This window comes from Nannospalax galili, unplaced genomic scaffold, assembly GCF_000622305.1.
Source record: "Nannospalax galili isolate Female #2095 unplaced genomic scaffold, S.galili_v1.0 scaffold386, whole genome shotgun sequence".
NCBI classification, from domain to species: domain Eukaryota; kingdom Metazoa; phylum Chordata; class Mammalia; order Rodentia; family Spalacidae; genus Nannospalax; species Nannospalax galili.
Genome location: NW_008356676.1, coordinates 1777671 through 1799476, shown reverse-complemented (window position 1 = coordinate 1799476; position 21806 = coordinate 1777671). Strand labels below are relative to the sequence as shown.

The window sequence follows — 21806 nt, the reverse complement described above, 5'->3', positions numbered from 1 at the left end:
CTGTTATACCCTCGTTGGAATTCTTTCTGCAACCCCTTGGGTATAGTCATTCCTTTCTTCAGCTTCTTTTATTGCTTCCAGAACTCTCTGAAGGGCTGGTTTTGTGGACATGAATTTCTTCAGCCTATTTATATCATGGAAGATTTTTCTTTCCCCTTCAACTATAATAGATATTTTGGCTGGGTATAGTAATCTAGTTTGGCATCTGTGGCCATTTAAAACTGGGAATACTTTGGTCCAGGCTCTTCTGGCTTTTGTAGTTTGCTCTGAGAAGTCAGCTGTAATCCTAATGGGTTTTCGTCTATATGTGACTTGTTGTTTCTCTTTTGCAGCTTTCAGTATTGTCTCTTTGTTTTGTACGTTTAGTGTTTTTACTATGATGTGCCATGGAGAGTTTCTTTTCTGTTCCTGCCTGTTTGGTGTTCTATATGCTTCTTGTATTTGTATGGGCATGTCTTTCTTTAATTTTGGGAAATTTTCTTCCACAATTCTGTTGAAGATCTGGTCCATGCCATTATCTTGGGATTCTTCTCCTTCCTGTATGCCTATGATTTGTAAGTTTGGTCGTTTTATGGAATCACACAATTCCTTCATATTCCATTCCTGTGATTTCTTAAATTATTCATAATCTTTGCTTGAGTGGTCTAGTTTCTCCACTTTATCTTCCATTCTTGATACTCTGTTTTCCATTTCATTCATCCTATTGGTGAGGCTTTCTCCTGTCATTTCTAATTGGCTTATGGAGTGTTTCACTTCGTTCTTTATTTCAGCCTGAGTATTCTTCAATATTTCTAGCTCTTTTCTGAATTTGCAGGATAAGGAACTCAAAAGAACAATGATGAATATGATGAAAGAATTCAGTGAATTCTTTTATCATGTTTATCATGTTTGAGTTCCTTGTACTGCATTATCTCTAGGGGGTTCTCATTGTACTCCTCTAGAGGACTATTGATATTTGGTGGGGATATCTTATTTTGGTTTTTCATGTTATAATTTTTCTCCTTCATTTGGATATGTGAATTTCTTTTGTAGTTTCTGATTCTTGTGTGAGATTCAAGCCTTCAAGTTTAGGTCTGCTGCTTTTTGTGAACTTTATGTGTTTTTGTGGTTTACTTTTTGGGAATAAAAAGCTGGTTCATCTAAGCTTCCAGTTCTTTCTCTTGATTTTATATTAGAGTGGCCAGATTGCTTTTGTCTTCAGGAGTTCCCACAGAGGCCCAAGTCAGATGAGGATCAGATGCTCTCAAGCTTTCTCCTAAGGCCCGGATCCCTCCAGGAACGATTTTGGCCTCAGGAATTTGGGGGTTGGACTGGCCTGGGAGCAGGGCCCAGGAAAGATGCTGGTCCAGGGCAGCTGGTGGCCAAGCCACCCAGATATGCAAAGGCAGATAGGGCAGGAAGAGGCCCCAAGGCCTCCTGGGGACTGCACTGAGGAGCTGGGTTGGTCTGGATGCAAAGGATCAGGAAGAGGAAAGGTCAGCCCAGGCATCCAGGAAAGAGGGTGTCTGTTCCTGCAGACCCTGGGAAGCAGAGGGAGATGAGGGTGGCGCCCCTCCCCCAAAGTGCTGCTGGGGATCCGAGGAGGAACTGAGTTGGTCTGAGTGCAAAGGATCAGGTAGCAGTGGTCGTTCCCCAGGTGTCTGGGGTGCCAAGACACGGAATGGGACAGGACCCAGGCTAGGAGGAGAGATGGGTGGGGGAGACAAGGCGCAGAGGGTGGGATTGACTTACCCTGGAGAGAGCCCTGTGTGTCGGAGAGAGGCCTGTGGGTCTTGCAGGTCCAGGGAATCCGGTGTTTAATTTTAATGTGTATTAGTGTTTTGTCTATTTGCATGTAAGTGCACCTGTTCATGTAGTACCCTCCGAGGCCAGAAGAGGGTATTGAGATCTAGAACTGGAGTTACAAACAATTGTTAGCTTCCTTGTGAGTACTGGTAACTGAACCCAGGTCCTCTGGAAGAGCAGCCAGTGCTCTTAATCATCGAGTCATCTCTCTAGCCCCTATTTTAATGTTTTTATAAGCATATATGAATTATGTGTGAATATTATAATGTGAATATAATGTTTTGGTCATATTCATCCCCCATTACCACCCTGTTGATCCCCTTTCTCTTTCCAAATAGTCTCTTACCTACTTTGATCTTTTTGTTTGTTTGTTTTGTTTAGTGTGACCCAATGCGTCAATAAGGTTGCTTACAGGAACATGGGTGAGGCGTTATTTATAGGAGCGTGGGTACACCACTGTAGAAAATGTCTCTCTTCCTCATCAGCCATTAACTGTGGATCTTCAGGGAGAGGTGGGACCTTGTGGGCCATTCCCCTAAATCAGTTTGTCAGGCAGGATCTTGTACAGATAGAGCTGCTGTGAATTTTTAAGAGTTACACTTACATCGTGCCTGGAAGATAGTGTTCTACAACATTCCACCCTGTCCTCTCACTATTACATTGGTTCTTCCTCTCTTCCATGATCTTCCCTGTGCTTTGGAGGGAATAATACATACATATCTACACGTGGCTGAGCATTCAGCAGTCAGTGATCCCCAGCACTTTGACCAGTTATTAGACTTTGCATTTACCACTGCCCACTGCAGAAAGAAGCTGGTCTAATCAAAGTTGATAGCAACGTTAATTTGTGAAGATAAACATAATAATTTAGAAGGGAATTTGATGCTGTTTTGATCATTTAGTAAAACTACACCTGTAGCTTCCTCACTAGCACCTGTGACCTCCCCAGCCACAGGAACTTTTTGATCAGTTTTTCAGTATCAGGTGTGAATTCCCTCTTGTTTCAGTTAGAAAGTCATTGGTTACTCCCATAATTTTTCCTGATTGCATCAGTGGGCACATCTTGCTCACCAGGTTGGTAATGTAATACACAGTTGAGTAAGGCTGTTGATAACAGTTCTCTCCAGTAACCTGCATAGCACCTTCCAGCACTGTGAGCAGGGAAGACACCTCTGTCTCAGTTTCAGGTTGATTTCTCTATGTCCCATGTGTATTACTCACTTGTCTGTTGCTGTGATAGAAACAGTGCCCAGAACAACTTATAAAAGGAAGAGCTTATGGGTCCAGGGGAATTACAGTCCATCATGGCAGGGAGGCATAGTGGCTGGAGGTGGCTGGAGCAGAGGTGGAAGCTAAGCTCTGCATCTTCCAGCAGGCACAGGAAACAAGAGCAACTGGAGATCCGGCTAGTCTTAAGAACACTCTAAGCCCACCCCCAGTGATGTGCTTCCTCCATGATAGCCACACTTTCTAAATCCTCCCAAAACAGTGCCACCATGTGGGGACAAAATGTCCAAATACTTGGAGACTATGGGGGACGTACTCATTCAGACCACCACACCATGACCAGACAATGTGGTGTCTTCAGCAATAGGGTCTTTTTTTTTTTTTTTTTTAATTATTTTATGTGTATGAGTGTATTGCCTGCATGTATGTGCGTACACCTGTGTCTTGCAGTGCCACAGAGGTTAGAAGAGGGCTTTGGATTCCCATGGAACTGGAGTTAAAGACGGTTCATAGTCACCATGTGGGTGCTGGGAATTGAACCCATGTCCTCTGCAAGTGCAGTCAGTGCTCTTAACCGCTGAGCCTTCTCTTCAGCCCCAGCAATAGGGTCATACTGTCTAGTTCTGGTGGATAGCCAGCAGCAGTGATAATTGTCTGTATTGTTTTGGGGCCCTTAGGGATCTCCCTGACCAACAACTCAGGAGGTAGCCCACTCCTGGCACTGAGATTTTCATTTATTAACCCATGCAGGTTGCCTTCATTCAATTTTTTTAAAATTATTTTTTAATTAGCTTCCCAAGTATCAGACTTGCTCATAGCTGTTTCATACGTCCGTAGTTTCAGTTGCTCCTTCCTCTACCCCCTTCTCTCTTGCATCTTTTTGCTCCCTCTTTGCTTAAAACTTTCCACTAGTAGTATTTCCCTTTCTTTCATTTTAAAAAAAGTTGAGTTGTGGTCTTTGATACCATGTTTCTCCCCTTGTCCTGATCCTGCTTTCTTCTTGGAATGTTTGGAGCATAGCCACATTATAATACAGTCTTTCTGTTCTGTCCTCATCTCTCAATTTTCTTCCTTTTTTTTTCCAGTTTTTCATTTCTGGGTCTCAATTTTTGACTTTTTTCTCCTAGTTATGGATCAGATTTTCCCCTTCCTTTGAATGACTCATTTTTTGTCTTCTACTCATTGAGTTGATGCTGTTGCTTGCTTGACTTGTAATTCTGAAGAGTGACTATAGCAGGAGTGCATTTTTAGATTATTTGCACTCTGTTGGATTGTATCAAGGCTTGTGTTTAATTTTTTTGTTTGTTTGTTTTTGTTAGAGTGGGTCCATATGAGTTTGAGTCTTTAGTGTAATGATACTTTTATTTCCCCTAGGCAAGTAACTTCTGAAGTGCCTTTTGCCTAAAAGGCTACAAGGTAGTTTGTTTTATTTGTTTGTTTCTCTGCTTAGTAAGAAACTATTCCAAGCTCAGTTTGACCTCAAGTATTGTTTCTGCTGCTCTCTGGCTATTTCCCCAACCTCAGGTACTCAGGTAGTATTTGGCCAAAAATTACAGGAAAACATTTCTGTAGACCTGTAGCTCTTGCTTCCATTGCATTCTCCCTTTAGTACTGTGTCCTATGAATATGAGCCATGTTTGTCTCCAGACTTTGTCTCCAAAACTAACTGACTTCCAGACTACTTGGCTTTCCTGTCCCTGTGCTGTGTCCTGGAAGTAGCTTTCTTAAAGAGATCAAACACAGTCCTGCACTGTGGAAAACTAGTGTTTCATGTGTACTTTGCACTATTTTGTTATAGTTATGTTCAGTGGAAAATTAATTTTTAACACTTGACCATTTGGTATTTGGTCAGAATATATTTGGAACATTAATTATATAGCTCAAACACTATAAAATAGAAATTGTCATAAACTTCATAAGTCATTAAATGCAGATATCTATTTGAAGATCTATTTTACTCTTTATATTTTATTTTTTAAATTTTTATTTGTTTTTATTATGTGTGTGAATGTTTTGCCTGCATGTATGTAAGTACACTTGTGCATGCAGTGCCTGTGGAGGCCAGAAGAGGGTGTTAGATTCCCTGGAAGTGCAGTTGTAGAATGATATTAGCTGCCTTGTAGGTGCTGGGAACTGAACCCAGGTCCTCTGTAAAAGCAGTCAATGCTCTTTGCAAAAGCAGTCAAGTGGAGTCCTCTCCAGCCCCATACTTTACCATTTAAACAAGATTATTTAAAAAAATTTTTTTTAGAAAGGGTCTCACTCAGGTCCACATCAGCCTTCAACTTGCAATCCTCGTGCCTCAGCTTTGAGTCTGAAATTACTAGTGTCTGCCACTCTTGTGATACAAGATTAATTTTTTGTTAGCAAGTATTTGAATGCCTCCCTGTTAAAATACAAACACACAAAATATTTTTATCCCAAGGAGCTCACAAGAGAGAAGTTTGAAAATAGTGTCACCAGATTAATGGACAAACCACTTGGAAAGCCTTGACTATTTGGGAAGGAGAGAAAGATGAGAGATGAGCCAAGCTTTGCTCAGAGAGAGTGAGTTCTGTGAACTGATCCATGAAGAGTTAGTGTAGTTTAAGCTGATGGAAATGAGGGTAGCTTGTGGAGCATGACAAGTCAGGAATTGGTAATCTGTTAGATGTGATCGCCAGTAGGGAATTGAAGGAGAGGCATGGCTGACTATGGAAGTTGCTTTATTGGCTCTTATTGAAATAGAGAATGGAGAGTGTTTAAGAGAGAAAGTTTTATTCAGATTTTAAGCATATTTATTTTGTAGTAACTTAGATTGCCTTAGTTCTGTAGCTATAAGAAAATGCCTGAGGTGAGGTATTTATAGAGAAGAGATTTGTTTAGCTCACAGTTTTAGAGACTGAAAGTTCTAGATTGGGCAGCCCTACTTTCACAGCTTTCTGGAATATACTTCAACATAACAGATAATATGGACTGATTGTATACAGGAGGAAGAGATCACATGGTAGGACAGGAAACTAGGGAACTGGAATGGGCTCATAAAGCGCTAATCTAGTCTCAAGAGAACTAGAATTGCCATGAAACAGCATTAATTCGTTTATGAGAATTGTAAACCAGGGCCTAAACTACTTCCCAGTTAGGTCCTACTTCTTAAATGTTCCACTGTTTCCTAACTGCTATCCTGGTGACCAGCTCTCCAGTACGGGAGCCTCTGGGGGACAAGTCATGACTAAACCCAACAGAAATGCTTAATTGGAAACGTCTGATAGAGCATTTGGATGAAAGGAATTGAAACTGAGGCATATAATTGAATTGAAACTATAAATTAGGAACTTATTTGCATAGTTCAGACCACAGGAAGAGAGAAAATATCCTTGGGAAATTAAATAGGAAAAAAACCAAGGAGGACACTGATGAAGGCAAAGAAATACTGAGTAGACCCAATAATACTGGATCTTTTTTTCTTTTCCTTTTTTTTTTTTTTCTGTGTCCCTGACTTTTTCAGTGTATATTTTTATTGAATTTTTGTGTACTTCATACAAAACATCTAAATCATCTTTATACCCCCTCCCCAATCTACACTCCTCTGTAGCCCCCCCATTCTGTCATATATATTAAGCTTGTGTACCCAGATGTCCCTCAGTGCAGGTTCATCCACTGAAGACTAGTCAGCCTATCTAGAGTCTCTCCGTTATAGAAGATAAAGGCTCCCTCATCCAACAGTAATCAACTGCCAATAGTTTTTCTGCTAAGTGTGGGGCCTGATGTCCATTTCTCCAGTTCTGTGCTGGGTTTTTGGTGCTGTTTGTTTGTTTTGTCAGAGTTTGCATGGGACTTGTGCATGCTGACATCATTGCTGCTTAAGTTCATATGAACAAATTCCCAGAGGCCTGGAAGACTGTTTCCTTATGATCATGCACCAATCCTGACTCTTACTATCTGTCCTTTCCCTGATGGTCTGGGTAATCCAAGAGACTCTCCAAATAACACAGGCTGTTGCCACTGCCCTTGATTATCTCCTAGAACTTAGCAAGACCCTGTTGTTGAGGATATGTCATACTTTGGACACAGGACATGGAGCGATGGACCTGAACTGAACTGGAAACCTCCTCTCTGAAGGCTAGTTCTCATAGTTCTGGAGAATGCTATGCAAGCTGCTAAGGGAGAAAATCAACCCAGCTTTAAAGCCTAGTAACCACAACAATGGCTGGCACTACAGACTATAGCACTGCAGTAGTGGTACTTTTATCTTACACTTAAATCTCTCTCAGTGGGCAGGAGCTTATGGGTGGTACTATAAACTTAGCCAAATACACATGGCTGGAGATGTCATAGATCCTAGAGAAAACCCTACCTCTGTCATATCCCTAGACAAATGTCATTTCTTACTGTATGCTAAATATAGGTCCTTACATTTACAGAGTATACCATTCACCACTCATCAGAGAAGTTGTTTTTTGGTTTTTTTTTTTTGCAACAGTTGGAGACTGTTAGAGTGTTCCACACCTGGTCACACACAAAGAATAAGTGTCTGAGAGATAACTGGATCTTTTGAGTTGTGTGCACATGTGTGTTAGAAATAAGTGTGTGTGTGTATGTGTGTGTTAGGAATAAGTGTGCATTGTGTATGTGTTAGATATAAGCTGAGTTATTTGGAGGCCTAGTGCCATAGGAGGTGAGTCATAAGGTAGACAACACTATTGAAAGAAGACTAGAAAGATATTTTATACCTGATTCTCTTGATTATAAAAATGGCCAAGTTATAGATGATGTTGACTTGAACATTTGTTAAGCCAGAGGTGGGTAGGAAGGCTTGGGGACTTTTTTGTTGTTGTTGTTAAGGAATTAATGTGCATCCAGAAAAATACGTCTATCTAGATAAAACAACTGTTTGTACCTGTCTAAAGTATATCCTTTTTATGTTGTATTACATACACAGTTACACAGATTTTATACAGAATGGAATAATGCAGGCTTGCTGGAACTGGCCTAACTTTACTTGATAATTTGTCTTTTCCCCATAATATCAGATAGATGGCATTTTGTAACATTGAAAGAATCGTTGTCATTAGTTTATCATACCATCTTCAAGACATTTTCTAGGCTCGTTCAAACACACATGTATCCAGAGTAGTCTGTGTATTGATCTCAAGTTATTTGCAGCATTTTACAATACTGCAGTGTATTTTACTCCAGTGTATATTACTCAAACTCGTTCTTCTCAGACCTGGGTAATAATAAATTGAATTTATTTAAATCAATGAACTTATAGATTACTTTGAGGTTTTTGACTCAGTGCAGTCTTTCACATATTTTTGTGAATTTTATTCACATAGTTTGTGGCTATGTAAGGAAATTTTGAGAAGTGAAATTTCAGGCTCAAAGGGTGCGTATTTGTTCATTGCGCTATATCTTTGTTCTCTGCGTTATTTGTAATTGTTTCTCTAATTGCTTTGTTTATGCATTTTGGTTTCTCTCTATTAAGTACATTTACTGTTGTCTGTATTAAATCTGTTACATATTGCTTTAGTGTTCCTAAAGAGATTTTAGTTTAAAATTTTTTTAAATTTTATTTTTATGTGTATGAATGTTTTGCCTACATGTATGTAAGTGCACCACATGTGTGCAGTGCTCCACAGAGGCCAGAAGAGGGGTTGGATCTCCTAGAACTGGGGTTTCAGACAGTTGTTTGTTGCCATGTGGGTGCTGAAAACTGAACTCAGGTCCTCTACAAGAGCAGCCAGTGCTCTTACCCACTGAGCCATCTCTTCAGCCCCAAGGAGTTTTTGTTTTTTTAGTGGTATTTTATTTTCTGTTTCTGAAGTCTCGCCCCTCAGATTTCAGCTGTTTGCCTTCTGCTTGCCCACCCCCCTTATCTTTCTTTTCAAATTTAAATTCACTTTTTTTTTTAAACTATGACTGTTATTCCCTGCATATAATTCTGTTTAATTCATCCAGAATAGAGCATAAAACAAACAAGCATTATAGTGTGAAGTTTACTATAAAGTTATTTTAGGGGAAGATACTGTATGTTTACTCAATCTGAAGCTATATTCTTTCCAGGTCTATAAGGTAAGGAAACCCCACCTTTGCCTTTCTTTTTTTTTTTTTTTGGTTCCCTGTCTGTCTTTGCATCATTTCCAAACATTTTTTTCTTTGCTTTTCCAGAAGTGTGTCATATCATCTCATGGTATTTGCTTTCATATTGCACAGATATTTTCTGTTAGGTTATTGTAAGACAGTATTCTACTTCAAGTTAAACACAAAATGGCAGAGTAGGCTAGGCCAGTAGATTTTTGTTGTTTTCATGAATGAAGTATAGTGTAATATGAAACTAAGCTTAATTTTATTTTTATTTAAACAGTGATTTAATTTCTGAGGTGCTACTAAATAATGTGAATTTTGCAAGGGACATGGTTATATTTGGACCATCTTTCTGTTTGCATGTAGTCTTACTTGTTTTTTCTTAAATGTTCTTTCATAGGTTCCATATTGGATTTCAGTTGCTTTATTCTTCTTCCTTGAGTAAGAGTGTTCTGCCTGCAGCAGCCATCAGGAATATTGTGAGTAAGGTGGTCTGGGTTCCCATTCTTGTCACATCCAGAATATTGTCCACATTTAGGCCTTCTCCCTCTTCCCATGCCCTTTTGAAGTTGTGTCTCTTGCCTCTAGGACATGCCTCACCTAATGCTGTGCAGCTCATCTAGACAGTAAGATGTTACATTTGCCATTGCTTCATTGGGAGAAATGAACCTAAGGTTATTTGGTTTTGGTATCTAGGTTGCTTCTTATTTATGTTATGCAGTGTGATGAAGAGGTTCTCAGACTTTTGCATACTAGACAGGAATACTTAAGAGCTCCTGTTGCTGAAATTAGAAAATTTGGATTTGAATGTAGGCTGTGCCATTGCTGAGTGGGTCTGCGTGATTTGCTTTCCTTCCCTTTCCTGAAGTGTTTCTGGGTAAAAGTAGAGATGTTCTCCTTTTTGATTTGCTTATGAAGTAGCCTACAGAAAGGTATTGGGAGTTAATCTTGACAGTTTCTGCTTTTCTGTAAATTTCTTTTTGGCCTGTGTGTTTTATGTTTTATGTGAAGCTTGGGGCAAGTCCATTTGTCTCTAAGGATTTCTGGCAGTTAAAAAGAATGTTGTAGCCGGGCGTGGTGGCACACGCCTTTAATCCCAGCACTCGGGAGGCACAGGCAGGCAGATCTCTGTGAGTTCAAGGCCAGCCTGGTCTACATAGTGAGTTCCAGGACAGCTGGGGCTACAGGGAGACCCTGTCTCAAAAAGACCACAAAAAAAAAAAAAAAAAAAAAAAAAGAGAGAGAGAGAGAGAAAGTGAATTTGTTTGGGGCAAAGGAAAGGATCATCTTCCTGTCTTGTTTACATAGACCTTTGTACTTCAATCTTGCTTGGCAACTTAGGTCTTTGTGATCATTTTGGTTCATACCTAGTTTTTCTTTTGCCTTTTATACTTTCCAAAGTACTTCCATAAATTGTTTTCCATTTGATACTCATAATAAACTTGTCCTGTAAGTAGGGTGCTGCATACATTAAGGAAACAGATCCAGAAACACTAATTTACCTGGAGGAACATGAGACAGGGACATGAGTGACCTTCTGTAGATAGTCCTTTATGTTCTTCATCTTGTGCTGTTGGGAACTATCTTGTATCACTGAGGTCATTTTATGCTGCTCCAATTTCAGTAGTCGAATTTTATTATTACAGAGAATAGAATGCCATTATAATTATTTAAAGATTTGAAAATCTAGGGCTAGCAAGATTGCTCAGTATATAAAAATGTAAGCCTGATGACCTGATTTTGATAGCCAGAATCCACGGAGGAAGGAGAGACCTTCACATGTGTGCTGTTGCATGTATATACCCTCCCACAATAATATTAACTAAATTAAAAACATTAAAATTAAGAAGAGATGATAATGTGAAGTATACTCACACTTCAGTTTTGTCTCTATGTAGTAAAAGTATGAAAATGGAAAATGCTAGAACTTTACTAAAAAATTTTTTTTTAATCTGAAGAGGGAGCTAGAGTGAAATTGTTCTTAAGTAAATGTCTTGGAAACTTCAAATAGGCAGTTCTTGATGAGATCAGTTTGATTAAATGAAGATGTTTGAAACTAAGCTGCTCTTAAATTTTTTTTTTAAATTTTTTGTTACTTAGAGTTCAGTTCTCTGCTTCTACCCTTTACTATAATAAAACATTTCCTTACAAGGCTTTGGATCTAATAGGACCATATTTGTCTTTTCTTCCCCCTGTCCTTACCATGTGGTATAAGTAGATCTTAAATGAATGGACAGGGTTGTCCAGTCAGATATAGGTACTTACTAATTATTGTCCTGAGTTCATTTAAGTTCTCAAAGGTTTTTATGAGTGCATTATTAAAAAGCTAAAATATAGTTTGAGAGTTTCTCCTAAGGTTTTGTGTGTGTGTGTGTATGTGTATGTGTATGTGTATGTGTGACTACTAATCATTTAACTGGTATGTTTTCTGAACTTTAGTTGTTGATAAGCTCTTAAACTTCCAGATAGGGAATTTGTTTTTGTTCATTAGTAATTTTATAATATATGTACATATTTCCTATTCTCATATGTGTAATATCAAAACTTTCTGTTCAAGAGGTAAGAATGCCTGCAGTATTTAGTGTTGCTAAAGAGATGAGTGACTTTGGGAGATATGAAAACTGGGATTTTTTTTTCTTCTGTTACTGTCCAAGATGTATAAAAGTTTTTCCAATAATCTTTATTGAGACTTTGCAACTAAAGGGGATAGTGAGATTGAGCAGTAATGGTAAACTATAATTATGAACCTAAAACCAAGATTTTCATAATAATTTTGTCTCATTAAGGTACCCATATTCACCCTGTTGGATTGCTAAGTAAATTTTTTGGTTTCAGTATTTTTGTTCATATATTTCTTTAAATGTCTAAGATTGAAGAAATAATTTTAGTGTAAAATGCTTACTTGAATTACAAAGATCAGTAAACTGTTTCCTTTTAATATGTTTCCTTTAGGTATTTTGTGTATTTACTTTTCAGTGATTATATTACCATAGTCATAGCAATGGCAGCTTTCCAGCCTTTCAGAAACAGTCACATGAAGAATAAAGCATCTGTCAAAAAAGTAAGTTCACTGTATTAGGTTCTGTTCAGTGAAACTTTAAAGAAAAATAATGGGATTTTTTGAAACATACGGTGATGATAGTTTTTAAGTGACTCTTATTCTTTAAATTAGTAACATTAAAATATTACAAAAATGAGCATGTATGAAAACAGTAATATAAAGTCATGATTGCCATGATTTTTTTCCCTAAAAATCTTTGTTTCTTAGAGCACAGCACCTCTTCCCCATTTCTTTCCAATGGGTCATTTCCATGTGCTTTTTTAGGAATGTACTTTATATGCCGTTAGTGCTACCTTCAGAATATATAAGAAATGCTAACAACTCATTCATTCAGCATAAATGAATTGTGTGCTTATTGTATGTCAGGCCTGTGCTAGATGTTGGATAATTAGGAGTGAGCAAATGAAAAATGATCTGTGTGGACTGGAGAGTTGGCTCAGTGGTCAAGAGCACTAGCTGCTTTTCCAGAGAACCTGGGGTTGGCTCCCAACACTCACATGATGGTTCACAATCATCTGTAACTCCAGTTCGGGGGGATCTAACCCCCCTCTTCTGGCCTCTGGGTTGGCACACATACATGCAGGTAAAACACTTGTACACATAAAAAATAAAAATAAATTAAAAAAAATGATTTGTGTCTGTAATGGGGATTCAACCCAAGGTCTTGCAGATGCTAGGCAAGTACTTTACTGCAGAGCTGTATAACGTCCCCTTACCCCTCCCCCCCAGCCTTTTAACTTTTTCTTTTAAGGTACTGTCTCACTGTGTTAATAATAGACGGGCCTTGAGCTAGCTTGTATCCCATGCAGGCCTTGAGCTTGCCATCCTCCTGCCTTCTCCTCTTAAATAGCTAAGATTATAAGCCTATGTCACCAATCTGACTGAAACATGATTCATAACCCTTTATAGTATGAGTAAGAATTGCCATACTATATCTCTTAAAAGAATTTGGTTAGTCTGTATCTTGACTTACTTTGTTTTTGTCTTTACTGAAACTTTGAGGCATTACTTAAAGGGAGAAGAAGAGAACAGAGACTGGAGGATGGTTAGTTGCTTTTGTTAACCTAATTCCTAGACTTTGTTTCTATGACACTATTGACCAGTTTTTGCCTGTTAGGACCATCTTTGAGTTTCATTATGGTATTTTTCTTGCTTTTCTACTCTATTTTGATAACTTCCTTCTTGATAATGCTCATATGGGAGAAGATAATGCTTCTAAGGTGGATGAGGAAAGAGGAAAGGCCTTTTAATTAGCAGTTTTCAGATTCATGACTTAGTGTAATAGTCACTTCTCATGGTGGCAAGTACATTTATTTACCCTCATTTATTTATTTTTGCTCCCCTGAACTCAAGGTTGTTTTTTTTTTTTAAATCTGTTTTTAACAAGGTTTTATTTGTAGTGACTTGTGTCTATTAATTTTTAAAAATTACTCATACTGTCCCCAGATAGGTGATTGGGAGCCCCTCTAGGCTGCTGCATATCTCCTTTTGTCTCAGACTTATAATTTGACTGCTTCTTTGCTTTCTGGTTATATCTTTTTGGTTAGGATAATAAAATTTCACCTACTTTACTGTTCTTAGACTTGGTATTGGCTATTTTTCAAAGAACCCTGAAAAGCATATGGAAACACTATCATGAGTTTATATTGATAGTTAAGCTCATAAATATGAGCTTTTTTTCTTTTCTTGGTTTTTGTGATCATAAATTAGTGTGAGGCCTCCATTTATTAACAAGGACAAAATTGTTCAAATATTGAGTACTTTTAAAATTTATTATTTTTATATTTATGAGTGTATTGTGTGCATGTAACTGTTGTATAGTGCCCGCGGAGGTCAGAAGAGGGTGTTGGATCCCCTGGAACTGGAATTAAAAACAGTTGTTCGCTGCCATGTGGGTGCTGGGAGTTGAACCTGGTCTTCTGCAAGAGCAGCCAGTGCTCTTAACCTCTGAGCTATCTCTCTGATCCCAAATATTGAGTATTTTCAAGGCCTACTCAATAGTGAACAATGAGTAACTATGTAGTCTACTTGGATTTCCTTCTTTTAGCATTTTGCCATATACATTCTTTTGAGAAAAGCCCTACGGACTTTTATATTATATGCCATTGTTTTTTCCATTCATAAGAAAATCATCAATCAGTAGCACATCTAACACATAGTCTGTACATAGATTCCCTTGTCTCAGATATCCTTGTAACTTTTTATTGCTTTTTACCTAGGGCCCACCTAAGGTTCACATACTGCATTTGAGTATTTTTATTTCCCCCATCCTAGTCCTTTCCAGTATCCTGGATCTTTTCTCATGGCATTAACTTTTTGTAAAAATCTGGGCCACTTGTCCTGTAGGTCATCACCATATTGGTTTTCCTTGTAATTAGGTTCTTCAGGAACACCACAAAGACAATGTTTGTTAATCCTACTCTATCGGATCCGGAGGAATGTATTGTTGATGCTGTTGAGGAGGTGGCCAGGATTGTAATCACCGGTTAGCTCCAATACAACTGCAATATAAATTTGATTGAATGATTGATAAATAATCTATATAGGAATAGTTTGAAAAGTATGAGTATCCTCTCTTCCAGTAACTTTAAAAAATGTTTTTTGAGACAGGGTCTCCCTGTAGCCCCAGCTGGCCTGAAACTCACTGTGTAGAGGGTGTAGTTTCTATAGAAACTATAATTTGGTTTAATGGACAAGAAAATAAGTATATAAATATAGTGATCATATGTTGTGGTATTGATTAGGTGACATGACCTTAATGTGTAAAGTTTAGCAGAAACTTTGAAAAGTTTTTATTAAACTTAAGGAATGGGGAAAATCTTCATTAGTTTGGAATGAGTAGGGCAAGACTGAGGAACTGGTGATAGAAACACAGGTGAACAAATCAGAAGAGGAATAATGAAGGTATGAATCATGAAGGTAGAAAGTTGATGCTGTAATGACTGTCTGACTGTAATGTTCTTACTTCCTTTGTGTACTTTTTCTCTTCTCTGGTCTCTTACATTTGTAACAGCTTTCTTTTTTAATATTTATTTTATGTGTATGAGTGTATTGCCTGCATGTATGTAAGTACACCTTTGTCTTGCAATGCCTGTGAAGGCCAGAAGAGGGCATTGGATCCCCTGGAACTGGAGTTACAGACAGTAGCTGGGCTTCGAACCTAGGTTCTCTGGAAGAGCAGCCAGTGCTCTTAACCACTGAGCCATCTCTCCATCCCCAGCCCCCTTTTCTAGGTCTGTAATCTCCTACCTTATTTTCCTACAGGTGCTCTGAAAAACCTTATTTTTAGTTACTAGTTACTTTTTTTTTTTTGTCTCTTATTTTTAAGGGAATAATCACTACTGCTAGTATGCCTTTTTCTGGCTCCTATACCATCTCACTTATGAGTTGTTGTTTCTGGTCTCCCAGTGCCTTGGGTATCATATATGCAGTTTATTAGTCTTAGCATGAGGTAAGAGTAAGTCAGCTTGGAGTATGAGGCCTGTATGATCTTCAATGAGCAGAACTTTTCTTCTTAGCTGACTCAATTCAGCTCAGCAAACAGTATTAAAAGGTGTCAAATGAATTAATTGGAGGAGTAACTATCTAAAACTGAAATATCTGCAAGATTTCTTACTTTGTCTTATAATGAACTTATTTATTTCTCAGAGTTTCAGTGAAGATGTGTTCCAATCTGTAAAGTCTTTATTACAGAGTGAGAAGGAACTATGCTGTGTATCAGGAGAGGACTGTTTAAACCAGGATGAACATACCAGTTTAACTGAGGTTTGACATACTGTTTTCTGAATCCTTTGCTAATAATGCACAATGTATTTTCATGCATCTTTGTAGGACTGCATGTTCTGTTTTTAAAATCTCTGCATAATACTAGTATAAGTATTAGAAATGCCTATTTTAAATATTAGCTAGCATAATTGGCTTAATGTATTATAATAAGCCCGTTTAATTCAGTGCATAGTTACTGTCTACTAATGGACAGATAATGACTGTATTTAGTGATTCCTACTGTATTTATGATTAATACTAAGTTCTTTCATCCTGAAACAGAAAAAGTATGCTTATTTCATGTAGTCATTTTTAAGTCCTTTTCTTGACTGTTTCAGTGCTTTGATTTAAAATATAAAGTTGAGTTTTGTCAGAATTAAGGTATTACCATATATGTTTTTGTATTATATTGTGTCTGTAGCTTGTTCACTTGTTTAGTATATCCAGTACCTTTAATCAGTTTGAATTTATTGTAATAAAAAGGAGTAAGATTTTTAAAAAGAAACATCCTTATTTCATCATCACATTGATTATTGCCAAATAGGAGATATGGTATTGGGTTCTGAGAGTCTAACTTGGTGGTAGCACACTTACCTAACATGTGCCAGGTCCTAGGTTCAGTACCCCAGTTCTGCCAAAAAAAAATGTGATGCTAGGTTTTCCAGGTTTCAAATTGATGGATATATAAAGTTGGACATTTTTTAAAAATGAGTGTTCTAATAAACCTTGATTCTTATTGGGGTAAAATTTTCTTTCATATTTCTTGAGAAATACTTTACCTGATGTCATTCCATAAGCAGAGGAGTGTTACCTATTAGGCTTATGGTGTTCTGCTGCCTATGTAGCCCCCTCCATTTTTTGCCTTAGCTTAATTTTTATGGCTCTTTTTGCTGCCCTCTTTCACTTTATTTTAGTAAAGCAGAGCCACTTGTAATCTTCTCAGTTGTTGGCTAAGTTTGACAAGCGTCCTGTGCTCGCCTGCTCTCAACACATTAGTGGGGCTCAGCTTCAATAACTTTAAGCGTACAGGGTACTTTCTAGACCTAGAAAGAGGGCCCCTGGGTTTGAATGAAAATGAAAGAAACCTGATGGTATCAGCTAACCACACTAAAATTTTCTCCTGGGAAGCAGGGACAAGTGGCATAGCAGTGGGACTAGGTATAAGAGATGGTGGTAGTGCCGGTAGACTGGTTGGCAGCAGGAATGGAGAGAAGTGGGGGTTGTTGAAATAAACTTTGAGGGTAAAGTTGATTAAATTCACTAGTGAGGGATGATGTGTAGATGAGGTTCAAGAACTGCAGTATGGAGGTAAATTTTTTGGGGAAAAGCCTGATCATCTTTGAAAAAATTATCTGATCCAAGGTAGTCAGCATTGTCATGTTTTACTGTGCCTTTTCCTGTTTTGGGCTCTGTCAACAATCTGAGACAAGACTTAAAAAGTCAAGTTAATAGAGATTTCTTTTTTATTCAGGTCACATTTCTGGGCTTTAATGAAGAAACAGATGCTGCTCATATACAGGTGTGGTCAGTTTATTGAATTAGCAAGGAACTGTGAATGATTACTTACAAAAACTTAGCATCTGAAAAGTTTAATGCCAACTTATACTGAATTTTTAAGGAATCCTTTAAAGTTAAAAAGTGACATTTGAGGTCAACTTTTGAGTATATTTTTTACATTTTCATTTACAGCATTTTTACAGTATTTTTGTTGTTCTTGAGACAGGGTCTTGCCATGTATCCTTATTTGGCCTTGAACTTGCAACAATCCTCCTGTCTCAGCCTTTCAAGTGCTGAGGTTTTCTGTTTTTAATTCTTGCTATGGAAAGGAGCTTTAGATTTAACTATTAAAATTATTTATCTGAAGGCTCTAAATCACAGACTGATCTTTTCTCCATTCTGTCCTTTATATTTTGTGTAACATTCAATTTTTTTATTTTGATGATTTTCATAATTTGGCTTCTATAGTAAAAGTTCTTATATTTTTAGTTGAGATAGAATTAAATATAAAATATCAAATTTGTAAGAAGTCAGAGTTAACCAGTGCACAAATTATAGCCTGTTTATATAGCCTTTTTTTTTTTTTTTAAATTTTATGTGTATGAGTGTATTGCCTGCATGTATGTGAGTGCACCCATGTCATGCAGTGCTGCGACTCAGAGAAGAGGGCTTCGGATTCCCCTGGAACTGGAGTTAAGGACTGTTCATAGCCACCATGTGGGTGCTGGGACTCTAACTTAGATCCTCTGCAAGAGCAGTCTTAACCACTGAGCCTTCTCTCCAGACCCTGCATAGGCATTTTTTTTGAGAGACTGGCATCTGAAGTTGGGGTCAGTGAAAGAAAACTTGATAACTGCATAAAGGTAGTAAATGTACTATTTTTTCTTTTGCTGTTGCTTGAAAATTGGTGATTGCTACATTTCCTTTTGTGCTTGTGAAGTATCTCCTACTGCAGGAGCATTAGGAAAATTATCCCTAGGAGCATTAGTCCAGTTCTTACTGATGATTTTGAATGAAGACTCTGTTGTGTTTCTTGATTGCCGTAGTTGGAAGCAAATAGCTTAGACACAAGGAAGAGAGAGAGCATACTCTTGAGAACATATAAATATGTACTGGTCTTGGGACGCTGAGGCAGGAGAATGACCATGAGGTCAGCCTGGGCTGCATGGTGAAGTCTAGGCCAGCCTGAGCTACAGAGAGAAACTATCTCAGAAAAATCAAAACAAACAAAAACCACAACTGGAGAGAGAAAGCTCCTAAGTACTCTCATACTTTTCAGGAGCACTGATGAAACCATGTTTACAATGCAAAGCACCTCGAAGGGCCAAAGACTTTAATTCTTTAGTTGTGTAAAATATTTACAAAAGAAGGGCAAACAAAGAAAAAACTATTTTTTTCCTTTAACTTTCATAAAATTTTGAAGACTTACTGTAGTACCTTTAAGAAGAATAGACATAATATTGGGGCTAGAGAGATGGTTCAGCAGTTAAGAGCACTGGTTGCTCTTGCAGAGGATCCGGGTTAGATTCTCAGCACCCACATGGCAGCTAACAACTGTCCTAACTCCAGTTCCAGGGAAGTCTGACGCCCTCTTCTGACCTTCGCGGCCACTGCATGACATGGGTGCACTTATTCACATGCAGGCAATACACTCATACAGGTAATAAATAAGCTGGGCATGGTGGCATACGCCTTTGGTCCCAGCACTAGGGAGGCAGATGAAGGAGGATCTCTGTGAATTCAAAGCCAGCCTGGTCTACATAGCGAGTTCCAGGTCAGTTGGGGTTACAAGGAGACCCTGTCTCAAAAAGACCTCCCCCCCAAAAGTAATAAATAAAATATTAAAAAAAAAGAAAAAATAGAAATATTATTTCATAGCTTCAGAATTCTATATGAAAAACTCTGGAGATAAACCCAGATTCACATTTGCTAAAACCTATGTAATGCTAATTGTCATAGATGTCTGAGATGCCACATTAAATTGATGATATAGCTTGATAACAGTAATTTTGAAAGATTATAGGAACATGAGTAACAAATACCTTTATTATACCTTATTTTTGAGTTTTTGAAAATTGATATAGTAAACTATCTATGTGAACTATTATTAAACATCAAATTTATTAGCTACTATATTTCATGATTTTTGGATATTGACCACATTGTGGAAACCTTATCAGTGTTATTCTGTAGTGTTATTTATTTTTATTATTTTAAATTAGGATTTAGCTGCAGTTTCTTTGGAACTTCCAGACCTTCTGAATTCATTCCACTTCTGCAGTCTAAGTGAAAATGAAATTATTTGTATGAAGGATATAAATAAATCATCAGATATAAATAATGGCCCTCTAAATCAGGTAACTTGTGAATCATTTCTAACAAATGATATTTTTTCAGGGAAAATTTTACTGTTTTGGTTAGTAATGTTAAAATTTTAAGTATTTGAAGCTTTTCTTATTATTTTAATCCAGTCTCAAGGAAATAATACTTATAATTTACAAAATATTGACATTTTTGAATCATAGCTAATAAATTAAAATTTCTATCTATGAACTTTTGCAGTGGTATGCAAATGTATACTGATTTTTTTTTCTTGTGTATACTTTTATTGAGTTTTTGTGCATTTCATACAATAGATCTTTTTTTTTTTTTAATTAGAAGAAGCATTTCATTACAACAGCATTAACCTATTCAATAACATTTTTCTGAGCTAGGGTACATCTCTTTCAAAATTGGCTGTACATTTTTAGGTTTACAGATGAATTATTACGCTTATACAATCTTTTACTCATTATAAACTCTATAAGACATAAAATTAAATGAGGTTTTAACGTTTAAAAAAGATCTCCACTTCGTTGTTAAAATACACAGTTTCCTACAGAAAAATTCATTTTAAGGCAATTGACATTGAGACGTTTTCACATGCATTTCTAATCTCTATATATATGACTATTACTGGTCACAGTCGCTTACTTTCTGAGTTCCTTGGCATCTGAGCATGAATATAAACTCGTCAGATAGACAGCCTTCCTCTCCCACTAGAGCCTCCATACTCTGCCATCCCTGCCACTGTCCACTGTGCTGTCAGCACCCCCATCTATTCCCCCCTATCTGCCCTTCTGGTAAATCTAGTCAGCCAGAGGTCCCTGTTCCAGGAGGGTCAGCTGTTCCTCATCTACGGCAATCCATTGTCAGTATTCCTTTGGATAGAATTGGGGTCTGCTGTTCATTTTTCCAGTAGTATGTTGGGTTACTATCTGGAAGAGCCTTTATCCATCCTGGCCAATAACTCGACTGAAGGTATCGCCTGTCTGGCTTTGCTGTTTGTCAAGTAACTTTTAGCCGTATATATGTATGCTCTTATAAATGTATACTGATTTTTTAGTGAAAATATATTCTTTCTGGATTTCTTTGTATAAGCCATAGGGAACTTCTATTTATGACCATTCCAAATTTGTATATATTTTAGAGATTATTCAACTAATTTTCAGGTTAAGGATTTTCGATATAAATGAACAATGATGAATTGTTTTTTAAATTTGTAAACAAAAATGTTATTTCAGATAGGTGATTAATAAAAGTCCTTAGTTCATTACTAAATATTTTTAATAATACATCAAAGGAAAAATGCTTGCATGTTATAAGCTAAAACATTTGCAGTTAAACTAGTGGATTTAATACTTGATAACTTCAGCTTTAACATGCTGCTTTGTTCTTTATGAGTCTAGTTATTGAAGAACTGTATGCCTCATTTCCTTGATTAAATTGTTCAGTCATATATATTTTGCTTTATTTGTTAGAATGTAAGGTGATTAGCTGTTATAGTTGACTTTTGATTTTTAAAGTCATTTGTCAATATTTGCATTTTAAAATATATGTGGAGGAAAAAAACTGATGAATTGTGCTCTTAAAGCTGTAAGCAGTATTGTATGTTTTAATATTAGAGAAATATGTCAAAAGGGGACAGTTCTTCTGTGGTAGGAGGGAGAGTGACACTGGGAGCTACAGGAAAATGGGACAGGTAAAATGGAACCTGTTCCTGCCTTCAAGCAATTTACAGTGTAGTCAGTGAGGTTGGTAAATGATTAAATAACACAAGTTATAAAAAATACAACAATATAGAAAACATAATTTCCCTAATGAATAGGTAGTAGGTTCTAAGGAGATAGATTAGATAGAATTTGAATATATAGGTAAGAAAGATAAGAGAAAAAAAATCAAGAAATAAGAAATTAAAGTGAGATTTAGATTAAAATAATTTTTTCTTTAGACACTTCTTCAGGAGATCAAATATTTAAAAGAATTAAACATTAGAAATTGAGGAAACCTTTCAGTATGCATGCATTTTTAAAATTAGAAAAATTATTCAAGATTTATTTCTAGGCTTTGCTTCCAGCTAATGTCC

The 21806-nt window shown here is 37.1% G+C and overlaps 1 protein-coding gene across 4 annotated transcripts in view; it reads left to right on the top strand.

Annotated features, from left to right (window-relative positions):
- Akap11 (A-kinase anchoring protein 11) overlaps positions 1-21806 on the top strand; it is a 61937-nt gene that overhangs the window by 13145 nt on the left and 26986 nt on the right. For 3 of the 4 annotated variants that reach the window (XM_017794763.2, XM_008854684.3, XM_008854683.3), the window contains exons 2-6: positions 9479-9557; positions 12031-12139; positions 15788-15904; positions 17376-17423; positions 19624-19758. In XM_017794763.2, the coding sequence (XP_017650252.1) occupies positions 12080-12139; positions 15788-15904; positions 17376-17423; positions 19624-19758 (360 nt within the window). In that variant the 5' untranslated portion in view covers positions 9479-9557; positions 12031-12079. The remainder of the gene's footprint in view (positions 1-9478; positions 9558-12030; positions 12140-15787; positions 15905-17375; positions 17424-19623; positions 19759-21806) is intronic. The other variant, XM_029556955.1, reaches the window with a different exon arrangement.